Source organism: Episyrphus balteatus, chromosome 1 (assembly GCF_945859705.1).
Source record: "Episyrphus balteatus chromosome 1, idEpiBalt1.1, whole genome shotgun sequence".
Taxonomy (NCBI): Eukaryota; Metazoa; Arthropoda; class Insecta; order Diptera; family Syrphidae; genus Episyrphus; species Episyrphus balteatus.
In genome coordinates, this window is record NC_079134.1 from 159,708,611 (window position 1) to 159,721,538 (window position 12,928).

At 29.2% G+C, this 12,928-nt stretch overlaps 1 protein-coding gene across 1 annotated transcript in view; it reads left to right on the forward strand.

Moving 5' to 3' along the window:
* Positions 1-3: 3 nt before the first annotated feature.
* Positions 4-12,928, forward strand: part of LOC129921006 (retinol dehydrogenase 12) — a 29,082-nt gene continuing 16,157 nt past the window's right edge. Inside the window, exon 1 of the mRNA XM_056002602.1 lies at positions 4-595. Within this exon, the coding sequence (XP_055858577.1) occupies positions 465-595 (131 nt within the window). The 5' untranslated portion in view covers positions 4-464. The remainder of the gene's footprint in view (positions 596-12,928) is intronic.

Genomic DNA, 12,928 nt, shown 5'->3' on the forward strand with positions numbered 1-12,928 from the left:
GTTGACTTTGCACTACCTTGAGCCGCATTCAGTTTCGATTTAACGCTGAACCTGATCGTAGGTTAACCGAACATCACTCTCAGAAGTCACTCACAAATTTCGGCCGGAAAGAAAGACATATAACTTTTATCGCCACTTTAGCGGCTCTTTCGAATATATATTTTTAAATTTTGTCGGACAACATAATTTTGGTTTTTCGAAAATCCAACTGTCGACAATTAGGAAAATTGCAATCAAAGATTTCTTTTTTTTTTCCCGATCGTTCATTGAATTGATCCGTCCGATCGTACGTGATATATACTTTCGACTTCGTTGGCATTTTTTTTTTCTTATTGTTGTTGTTTTTTTTCTTTACACTTTGGTGTTTTCTATTTATTGTTTGTCTTGAGTGGTTTTTTTTTTATAAAAATTTATTTATAAATAAATAAAAAGTGAATTGAATTCGAAAAAGTAAAAAAAAAAAAATGTCGAATGCGACAATGGAGAAACAACCGGGAACAGCAGAAGATGACAGATGCATTAGTGGGCCACTAGAGTGGACGATATTAATAGTTGCAATTGTTTTGGGTATTGCCCTGCTCTTGTTTCTGATCAGGTATGTCGTCGTTCGTATAGTAGTCGTATAAATGTCGGATAGGGAAAGTCACCGATCAAGTGTGAAAATCGAAATAATGTAATAGAGGCAAGAGAGAAATGTATTTGAGTTTGAAATTACTTTCGATAACGATCCTATAAGAGTGTTATAGTGTATTGTCTTAGAGGAGCTTAAAAATTGTAATTTTTGTATATGAATAAAGTACTAGAATTTTAAGTTTAGAAAATGTTAAGTTTTGGTAAAAAATTTCTCTCGAAAAACATAGCAACAAATGAGGAATGTAATGTCTGTTTAGGGTTGTGATTGTAAAGAAATAAGCTTTGATAAATTATCAAGGTTAATGGATTCTAAACAGTCTAGATTATTTTAGAGTCCTAGGTTCTGTTTTACAATCAAAACTTAAGATTGGAGTCGGTAAGGCAGTTTTCGTTTTTAAACGGGAAGTCTCACTTAAATGTCCAATATCAACGACCCAACTTACAATTTTGCTTCTATAAAGCTTTTTAGAAGCTACAGAAGCATCTGCAAAACTAAAAGGAAGACAAATTGTTAATAGTTGAGTGCCACTTACTCAACTGTGAAACTGTTCTTTTAGTTTCCAAGAAAATACACCTAATACATTTATTGTTCTCATACTTTATTCAATTCATTTATTATGTTTTTTTGATTATTTTATTTTTTTTTTTATTTAAAAGTGAATGTATATTGAATTTGCAATCGATAACTTAACCATTTTAAGCTCAGGTAAAAGTGAATCAGAATACAGCTTGCCATTTTTAAGTAATAAAACCAAATTAAAGAAGATTTTACCGTATTGTCTGTTTGTTATTTAAATAAGTGATTGTCATCTTCTTTTAATAGCCGCTTAAATGAGTAATAAATCGTAAAGTTTTTTTTTTTTTTTTTGGTTAATCGAGTCCCGGTTTATTGATAAACCTGTTAATTTGAATTTGAAATTATTTGCTTTATATACGAGTATTGTTATCAAATGTTTTTACTTTTAGAGTTCAAAAAAGGGCATTAGAAGACTATTTTTTTGTTTCGTTTCTTATCATAACTTCCTTGAATAGTTGACTTTGACAAACGAGCATAGATGTAAATTTAAAGTTAAAAAAGATAGGGGAGAGTGGGGCACATTTGAACATTTTTTGCCTTCGCAACTGCTTGAACGGAATTTGTTCGATTTATTGCTCTGTAAATTTTACTAACATGGAACAGTGGTATTGTTCTTCGATTTCAAACAACATTTTGGTTAGTTAGACGAAATATTTATATTTAATTTTGATGTAAGACCAATATAGGTTCTTATATCAATGGGTAAGAGCAAGAGGCAACCACTAAGTCACCTTGACTGACGTGACTTCTAAGAATATAAAATTTTTTATTTATACAAACAGTTTAGCAAGTATTGAATCAGGCATGATTTCAAACAGCTTTGAATATTCTCAAACTGTGAAACGATTATCGTCGTTTCGATTACACCGGCACACAAAAAAAAGAAAGTGTCATAAACCAGAAACCAGACCTATCTTTCTATATGTTTTTGGGCACGCTGAATCCGAATTTGAAGTCCGTTTGGCCCCATCACCCTCCAGTTTTGAGCTCTGAGTGCATTTTGTTTGAATTTTTATGACTTTTTTGGAGTTTTTTGCATTTTTCTCAAAACCGAAGGGTGACCGGGCAAAACGGACTTGAAAATCGGATTCAGCGGTCCCAAAAACATATAGAAAGATAGGTCTGCTTCCTGGTACATGAAACTTTTTTTTTTTGTGTGCCGGGTATGACAGCGACATGTCGCGACAGTGCTAGCACACAAAAAAAAAGTTGTATGAACCAGAAACCAGACCTATCTTTCTATATGTTTTTGGGACCGCTGAATCCGAATTTCAAGTCCGTTTTGCCCGGTCACCCTCCAGTTTTGAGAAAAGTGTAAAAAAGACTACAAAAACTACCTTTTTTTGAGTTTTTTGCATATTACTCAAAACTGGAGGGTGACAGGGCCAAACGGACTTGAAATTCGGATTCAGCGGGTCCAAAAACATATAGAAAGATAGGTCTGGTTTCTGGTTCATGACACTTTTTTTTTTTTGTGTGCCGGTGTTATCATTTAAAAAATTTACGTGATTAAAAATAATTTTTTTTCGCATAAAACCTTATAAACAACAAAGTTAACAGTGATAGATTTTCTTGTATGTTTTAGATTGCAATAAGCTATAACCAAAAAGGCGTTTAAGTTTTTTTTTTTACAGAAATTGACACTAGTTTATAGCTACTGACTAGAAACTTAATAGTACCGTAGATCTAAGCAAAAAACCCTAAAAGTCGAACTAACTCCAAACACAAAAAAAAACAGACTTGTAGCGCAAAATGTAGGTGAGACATTCCTTTATCTAAAAACCATATTCGTAAAATTGGGACAAATATGGTTTCTTGGCCATACTTAATTGTACTCTCCTGACAGTCATTTCTAACCCAACATATATGCATTTAAAATATAAATTTTCGTTTTTTCATTCAAACTGAAATCACACCAATTAATTTTCAATTCTTAAAAATAGCCATCACAAAATCATAAAGTCAGCTTTTGAAACTAAAAATTTCTGCAGCAAAGTCGAATTATAATAATTCTTCTATGATTAAAATTATGTGATTTATACAATAAAAATAAAGAAAAAAATTCTTTCAATTTTATTTTTTTTTTTATAAACTGAATTTTTTTTTAAGCCTAGTAGCTGAAGTGAAGCACAATTTTCCATACAAAAAAATCACAACGAAATTTTGAATTTTGGTTTTGCTTTTCGTTTTTCAGTACGCAGCTCTAGAGAAAAATTGGAGAGTTTTCACTCATTTGTCGAAACGAAATTGTTCATCGGTTTCCACGAGGACATCGAAGTGCTTGCGAAATCACGACGGAAAAATATGCACAAACTACATAACATATAAAATAAAAAAAAAAAAAGCAAACACGCATCTCAATTTCGCTGTGTCGAATAGCGACTGCAGAACGAAAAGTTGAACGAATTTTTTCGTTTACGATTTCGTTGTTTCATTTTTGTATTTGATTTTTCGTTTCGCATCAGCAGCTTACAGGCTTTTTTTTATTGTCCTAAATATATTTCTACACTTTTTAAATAAATGTCCTCCGCTTGAAAAACTTTTGAATATGATTCACTGTACATGTCAAACTTCAAAAGATGACCCATGCATTACAATGAAATTTGTTAGGACAAGACTGCCTATGGGGGCAAGACCGTTTTTGTATACTATATAACTATGTTGTATGAAAAAACTAAAACTGGCAAACACTACTTGCAAAAAAAATGGGTTTTTCATCATTTTTTTATCGTTCATGTGAGAAGACACTTGTATTTTTAACACTGAAAAAATTAAATTTTTTAACTTTTCATTTTTTTACTTGCGATATAGGTACTATATATCAAGTTATGCATTCGTACAAAAAAAAAAGTTGAGATAACATTTTTCCATGACATTACGATGGTAGACAATGCCAAAAAAGTGGGTCCCGGAAGTCCGTCTGTCTGTCTGTCTGTCTGTCAGTCTGTCAGTCTGTCAGTCTGTCTGTCTGTAAACGAAGCTACAGCCTAAACGGATGGGCCGATTGATGCCAAACTTGGTATGTAGCGTTTTTTGGCGACTCTCCAGAGGGGTTTTTGGAATTAATTTTTTTGGACCAAAAATAACGGTACTTGTCATATACCGATTTTAGTAAAATTGAAATATCTTGAAAACGGCTCCAACGATTTTGTTTAAAAAATTCAAATGTTAGTTTTAAGCTAAGGTCTATCGTTTTATGGAAATTTTGTTTTTTGAAAATCATTATTAACGGTACCTGCCATAGAACCGTTTTTTTCAAATCCTCTTATCTCCGAAACTGCATATTCGATTTCAACGAAACTTTTTGTGAAGAATCATTTATACAATTTAAATATAAACCAAAAATAAAATTTTCAAAAAAATAATTTTTGGATTTTTAAAAAAATTTTGAAAATTTTTTTTTGAAAAATCAAATTTTCGAAAACGGGACATTGAATTTTTTTGAAATTTTGTTTTTAGATGTTGATTAGTGATTTCTACAAAATGGCATACCAATTTTTTTTTAAAACTTTTTTTCCAAAAAAATATTTATAAAAAATTAGTTTTTTAAAAAACGGCTCTAACGATTTTGAAAATTTTTTTTCTAAAAATGCATGTTAATATATCAATCAAAACTGCATACTTGTTTTGGCAGGCAATTCAATTTCAGATTTTATTTTAATTTTTTTTTTAAACGAATTTTATTTTTTTTTCCAAATTTCTATATAAAAAGTCTTAAAAATTTAAGCAACTTTAACTCTAAGAGCAAGTTCGTGCGACCCAGTCGTGCATTTTATTTTATAATAGAAAGCAAATATTCAAAAGTATTTTCTGCGAAAGAAAAAATTTATAAATATAAACTTAAAAAAAAAATAATAACCCAGAACATCAGATATGATATGACTGGGGCAAGACCGCCCATCAGCGAAATTGGAAGCTCTGGTAGCTTAAAAATAGTGAAAAAAGAAATTCACCTATCAAAACTTCCAAAAAGCTAAGCGACAGGCATCAAATTATATTGTAAGGGATGATTATGAGGAAGAGGACTTTGGAGACTGTATTTGTACCCTCTACCTGTAACTGTTTTCTAGATCATATCCAAAATTTTGTTGGATTAAGTGCAAAATGTGTATACCAAATGGTACCACAAATCTTGTGCTGGAGTGAGAGCTAATGAAAATATAGCATAACTGTGTTATTATTGCAAATAGACTGCATTTAAATATTTATGTTCATTAAAAAGAATAACAAATAAGCAAGTATACGCCCAAGTGAATCAATCTTCAAAAGATTATAACTATTGGAGTCTCTTTGATATACATAAGTACTTGCACACCAGAAAGATATGCGGTAGTGGCACAAGTACAATGATACGGAATCCAGTACTATAACTGTTCCCAAAAAGAGTGATATTAAACAAAAAGTGGCTCTCACGGCCTCATATGTACCACCATTGTCTGTTTTTTTTTTTTTCAAGTCATGCGTCAATTATATTCTAATGCCTCTAGCTATTCAAAACACTCTTGCTTATTTGTGTAATTAATAAGTTTCGCTTCCTTCATTCACTCCTACTATCTACTTGACATACCTAAAATTCTTCAATGCTTTTGTATTTTCCTGACTTTCAGACTTCAAAAAGTTCCTTATGTTATAAATAGATATCATTTATTAAATACCTCAAAAATATATTTCTTTCAATTTTTTTTTATTTCTACCCACTTCCTCTTCCCAGTGATATCGCTGTCTTTTTTTTCAGCGCACGATATAATAATGTCCACTGATCTTTCTCAACATCAAGTTCAACATCAAAAACCTATATAAAAAAGAGTTCATCTTTCAACACACGAAATTATACCCTCGACGAGGTTAACCATATGCTTTTTCGAGTTACTGTAAATTTTCAGTGGTAACGATCGCATAAATTGCAACACGTTCAGAGCGCCATCTATGAACTGTATAGTTTATTTCTATTCAAATTTCACATCCGATCCAAACATGAACTCTATCGACATCGACAGTTATGTGATTTCCTTTTACTAACTATAAACCGCTCTTGCCGTTGCTCCATCCAACAAAAACTCTACTACACGCCTTAAATTTAAATAAATACCTCTTCTTCGTCTACTCTTTTTTGATATAAAAATATTTACACGTTATAGGTAGTTAGTGGATCGTGTAAGAGAATGCCAGAGCTCACAGTTGTGAATTGGGATTCGGATCTTTTTTTTGAATTCGAAAAGAAGCATGAAAGTAAAAATGAATAAAATTCAGATTCAAATCAATTATTTACGAGCAGTCGGTATAAATATTGGTGAGCTTGTTTTTATAGGTATCTTTTCTTTCACTCTGGTGGAATGGCAAATGGAATGTGATTGCTCGACGCACGACTTAGACAAGAAACTACGATCGAACGACTTGTTATAAACTTTTCTTCAGCGCAGCATGAATCGAGGTAAAGAAAGAAAGTAAACCTGAGTTTTGCTGCTACTCTCTGATCCGTCGACGGAAGTTAATATTGAAAGAAGAAAGAGCGGAGGAAATACACTGTTTTTGATCCGTTCGGTGGCGTTTTGGCCCAGATTCAGTTTAGTTTGCGAATAGACGACAAGAAGTATTGTGTACCGTATTGTGGATCGTATAGTCAGTAAAGTTCGTTAGTGTCGCGTGGAATTGAGGTAGTACCGCCTTTTTCAGAATCAATTTAGACCAAAGTTTTTGATTTTACCCGTCGAACTCTTTTATTCTTCGTGTTCGTGTTCGTATGATTCAAAAAGTGGTAGTGTACTTTATTTGGTGTTGGAGTAGCGGTAATCAAGTGCCAAATCATTGTCAAATAGCGCACATTGGTACAACAATGATTTCGAAACTTTTTAGGTAGGTGGCGCTGTTGTCTTCTTTCATAAAAAAAATAATAATTGTTTTTCTCTTCCCTTGGTTGTTTTCTTTCACTATTTCATATGAAAAGAAAGTTATAATGGGAGTTGTGCGCTCCTAAATTGGACTGCAAGACGATTGGCAGTGGGTTGCATGAAGCTTAGCTTACAATATTCTTTATCGAAGACAGACACACTGCATATTACCATATAGTGGGTAATTATAAAAATAAACAATGAGTTCCAAAACATCTTCTTCGTATCTTCTTATTGTGTTCGGATGAGTTTGTTTTGTGGGTCATGTTCGTGTATAGTTTTTTTTTAATGTTTTTTTAATAATGGATGCACTCTATGGAAATTTTATTAGTTTTTTTTTTTTCTTTTTTTTTTCTACCGCACTTTGACTTAAGAGATATCCAAGATCAGACCCAACGAAAAGTCGAAATAAAAAGTGAAATCATTTAGAGGTGCATTATTTAAGATGATGAATGTAATTTTAATGATATTCGTTAGGTTTTCACTGCATATAATTAAGTGGTTTTGATTCAAGTCAAGTTTTTTGTGGTTTTATTAACTTTTTTTTAGGCAAGAGTAATTAATATGAAGGTATCGCTAACATAGAGATCTTAAGATCTTAAAAGCTGTGGATAAATTGTTTTAATTGATTAGAGGTCTTTAGCCCCTGAGGCAAAGCTTATATAGTATTAAGATAATCTTGTGGGAATTTTCTTTCTGTTTATTGATTCAGGGTGGTATAGTCAAAATTAACATTTTTCTTTTTTATAAGATATGGCTCTTTTGGAGTTTTAAGAAGTCTTTAAAAATATAAGTCATTATTAACTTTAGCAAAATCAATTACGGTGTTTAAAATCCGTTATAGCCTTTTGTTAGGTATTATTAATTAGATTTGTTTGGGTTCAATGTAGAAATGCGGGTCTTTGAACTTTGAAATAAGTATACAAAAGCAAACATTAAATAAATTAGTTTTAAAATAGTTCATCAAATTCCAGAAGCGAATTCAATTGAAAAAAAACCTCGATCGAATGTAATTTTAAGGAATGGAACAAAAAAATAATCATAGCAAGAAAAAAACGCTTTCAAGTTAAAAATAAAACTTTGTAACTTTACCTTTACACTTTTCCATTTTCTTTCATGAGTAAGTGTTGAAACATTCTTTAAGGCTTTTTATAAGGATAGTGAAACTTGGAGTGTTCTTCCAAACTTATGCGGGCTATTTATATTTTACAAAGTTGAGTTACGGATTTTAGTTATTTTTCATTCAAAAAGGAAAACATCTGAAAAAATGTTGAAACGACAGTTGGTTCTGAGTACAAATCATAATTTGCATCTTGTTTGGTTTTGTGGGAGCGTCCACCATTTTGAAAAATGAAAAACTCTCAATATCTCGAGAAAGACTTGCTATAGGATCTTTCTTATCGGGAAAGAACTCAAATGGTTCATTTTCATAGCCAAATTAATAAGATAGTAGGCCTCAAATAAATCAAATGTGAATTTAATTCGTTGTTCAAGGACCAATTTCAAAATCATTCCCTTTTATGCATGTCAGAAATACCTAGGTCATAAATGATTTCTTTTGATATTTGGTTATTATTTTGATAAGAGTTTATTTTCTAGTTCTAATTGGATCGGATTCTGATCAAAAATACTAAAAACAGGCAGAATTATGTCGGTAAAACTACATTATTTATTCAGAGTCCAAAAGTGTTTCTGAGAATGATAACCATTAATGTATTAATTTTTGATCTCACAATGAATAATGAATTATTTTACAGATAAGTTATATTGAAGTGGCCTCGATTTTCACCATAATACAAAATAAATAAAAAAAATAAAATTGTATCCAAAATGGATTAAAAAACAAGTGTTCCCGGAATGACTAGTCATTAATGTAGGCTTCTTTAAAATGAAATTGAAACTCACTTTGAACATAAATTTGATATTTTTTTACATAAAAATAGTAGTGCAATTATAAATCTATATGTATAACGTCAACTTTAAAAACTGATTGCAGCGCCATTTGTTAGTTAGATGATTATAATTTTGACATTTTAAGACACTTTGCTTTTTGCTACAGTGCGTCATTATTTCTTGGGACATTTAATTTTATTACATTTTTTTTTTTTTGTAAGACATGTACTGTACAAATGTATGAACAATATTGTGACTTTAATGTGTTTTCAAACCACCTGAAATCGTTTTTTGAGTTATGGAAGTTTTCCGAGAACTTTCCTAGACATTCAATAGATGAATAAAACTATCTGCTACTTTCAGAGACGAATAAAATTTATTCTAAGGAATAATCTCAACAAAAATATTGTCAATTGTCGAAACTGTTTTGAAAGAAATTTTGATAAATAATACAGCGGAACACAAGAAAACGAAAACAATTATGAATAAAAATAACGTTTAATTTTGAATATTTTTGAATTTTACTTTTTTTTGTTATTCTGTAGAATAGTTTTTTCTTGATTGAAAAATTCAATGTTGTTATCTGATTGTTTATGAGCCTAATAATATATGTAATTTTGTGAGAAAAAGGCTTCTAGATTAAACAATTGAAATATCAAAATCACAAATATCATTAATTTATCGAACGGATTAATTTTTAGATTTGATCATGTAAAAAAGGTGAGGAAAAAAGGTTGTTTTTTTACTCGCACTCTGATGAGCTCTTGACTTGTATTTATTTTTTTGTACCATTTCAACTCTTATTAATCATTTAAAATAGTTTGTATTTGTTATTTTTGCATTAGGATGTATTGAATAATGTTTAAATTACTTTTTAAAAGTATAAGCTTAATTTTGTTCATTCGAAAACTTACACAATAAAATTTAACTATTTTTTTTTCTATACACTGTGCCTTATTAAAACAGCACACGCTTTAAATTACGTAAAATATTGATCTTATTCATTCATTTACTTAAACGTGCTCCTCATTATTTTATTTTTTTTTTTAAATTCTATAAGAGTTTTTTTTTAACTTATTTTTTATTGGATGGATAGGATGGACAATAATTGCAAATCAGAAAATTATTATCATTTAAATTGATTAGTTCATTAGAATAAATTTATAATAATAAATTGTTTATTTGTGTACTGTGTACAAAGTACAAAGTAAAGATTTAAATTTTATATGTACTAAAACGACCTTCACAATTTAAAAACTAAAATAAAAAAAAAGTACTAAAAAAAAAATATATAATCATAACATTAGGTGTCAGAGCATGTTAACATCGTTTTTTATTCAAGTGTTACTAATTATTAGGTATTGCTTAATGAGCTCAGTCATGCATGTCAATTTTACTGTGTATTTTAGATAGAACAATTTTTTGCTATTGAAAATAAAATTATAATACAAAAAAAAAACTTTATGGATTTTTTTTTAAATTACCTATTTGTTGTTCAAAAATATATTTAGGTGTAAGTTAAAAACATACGCAGATACCTCTTGTAGAATTTGGTCACTTAACACTAACATTTATAAACATTTTCTATCCACTTTAACGACAATGTTTGAAAGTTAAGGTCATTCATTATATACTAATACCTTAGCTAACATTAATAACTAACTTCCATATAATTTATATCGCAAAAGTGGCAAAATAATGGATACAAACTATTTTTAATGACACCGATTTACATGAAGTGAAATAATAGTAGGTTCTATAGTGATGATGGCAATCATCTAAAAAAAAAATGTTCTGGTTTATACAAGTTTTATACTAAAGAGTTTTTTTTATTAGGTATACTATTTTGTATATTTGTTTAGCTTTTTGAAGTAATTTTCAGCTTTCAACACTTATTTTTTAAGATATTGAATGGAAACATACCGAAAGTTAAAATAAAATTTCGAATGATCAGTTATATTTTTAATTCTTAATTTCAGTATTAGGCAAAGGAAGTTTAAATATGTACATATATTAGATAATATTTAAGTATTAAAAAATAAATAATAATCAGTAATAACTTTATTTTATCAATATTTAGAGTTCTTATCTTCTTGGGTCACCATGGTGTATGTGTACTATTTTCATTCTTTATATAAAAAATTAAACACTTAAACAATTTGTATTTTAAATCATTTCCATCGCTAATCATATAACGAAACCAGTTATGTTTTGTTATTGATATACGCATTCACTGGTATTAAAAATTGTTTTACGTAAAGTGTGCTGAAATCTCAAAGTACAAAACAGATGTTTAATAGTGTAAGTGTAACCACGTATTCTCTACACGGTTAAAAATTCTGTCATAGTTTTTAATACAACCTTTGGAATTAGGCCTTTTTTAATACTAACTAAACATATTAGTTTTTAATATTGCGATTTTCAGTTTTTTAATAATATTTGTATTGATTTCAAAACATTAAAATGTAATCAAAAGTATTGAAATATAAGAAAATTTGAATTAAAAACTAATTGAAATTAATTACTCTCTTCTTTTTAGTACAAGAAAATCAAATTTTTATCAAGCTGTATTAAAAACGTAAACGAAAATGGAAGCCATTTTAAAAAAGAAATGATTTTTTTTTGGTGGCTGGATTTAGGGTTATCGCTACCTGAAGAAGTACCTATATAAAATTATTTTGGTTCAGAAAAATGCATTTGATAACCTTTTTTCTGATAAAAAAATAAAAAATTTGAATTTGCTTTGTAAAATGTATGAATTACTGACAAAATTTGATCGCCAATAAAATTTCACTTCACATAGTTTGTGAAAAAAGTAATCACTTTCAGAAATGTTTTGTTTCATTTTATAGAAGCAAGAAAAAAAAAGACTTAAAAAAATAAAAAAGAAAACGAAAGAAATACATCTTTGATTTTTAGTACAAAAATAATTAAATAAAAAAATAAAGTATTAAATTTAAATAAAACTTTGGCGTTGCCTTATATGTTACCAAAATTTATAACCGTGTACTTTTCAACTGCACTTGTCCCCAATTAAGATAATAAGTGAAATAATCATAACGTGTTGAGTGTTGATGTTATTAACTGATTACATTGTTGCACACAAACAATTAATTTTTGCGACCAAGGTTTAGCATATTATTATTTTTTTTTTAAGATAAATTCCAGTTCACCTTATAAATCGTTACACAAAAATACATACTATATAATTAATAGTTGTTTTTCCTGGTAAAATTGTTTAATCAACTTAAGAAATATCTATACAATTCAATGCGAACAACTCACAGAAAATTATCTGTATGATGCTGATATATAAGTCTTTTTCTTCATTAGACCTAATTATTTTGAGTACATGGCATTGAATCTCTATTTTGTTGTTACAAAGTTTTCTCTAAACACTCTTTTAGAGAGTTTTTGGATCAACAGAGTTAACAGAGTTAACAGCAGATAACCTCTTTAGAGTAAAAATCGACAAGCCTCAGTTTTTGAAATCTGTTTTTAAAGTTCTTATTTTGTATAACTTTGGCTTCACCTATTGGCTCCAACTATGCTTCTGTCAATTTGTACATTGTACCAAACAACTCTGTTTTTTTTTTTTAGATCATTTGATCGTAAATAGAACTATTAAATAATTAAGTCACGTGCGATTACCAATGCGTTTTATTTAAAGTTACCTCCCTTAATTACATAAAAAAGACATGCTCGTTTGTAATAAAAATTGAAATTTCATAATGCATTATGTATTAAATATATTTTTAAAAATCATACAGGTACCTTATTACGTACAGAGTAACTTTGGAATGAGAATTTTCTTTTCCACATCGGTGATTATTATTTTCATAATAAAATTTTGTCTACGTAATTTTTGCTTCGTCATCAAAATGGAAAGTCATAGAAAAAGTTATGTATGTAAGTTTTATCTACCTATATGAATCTA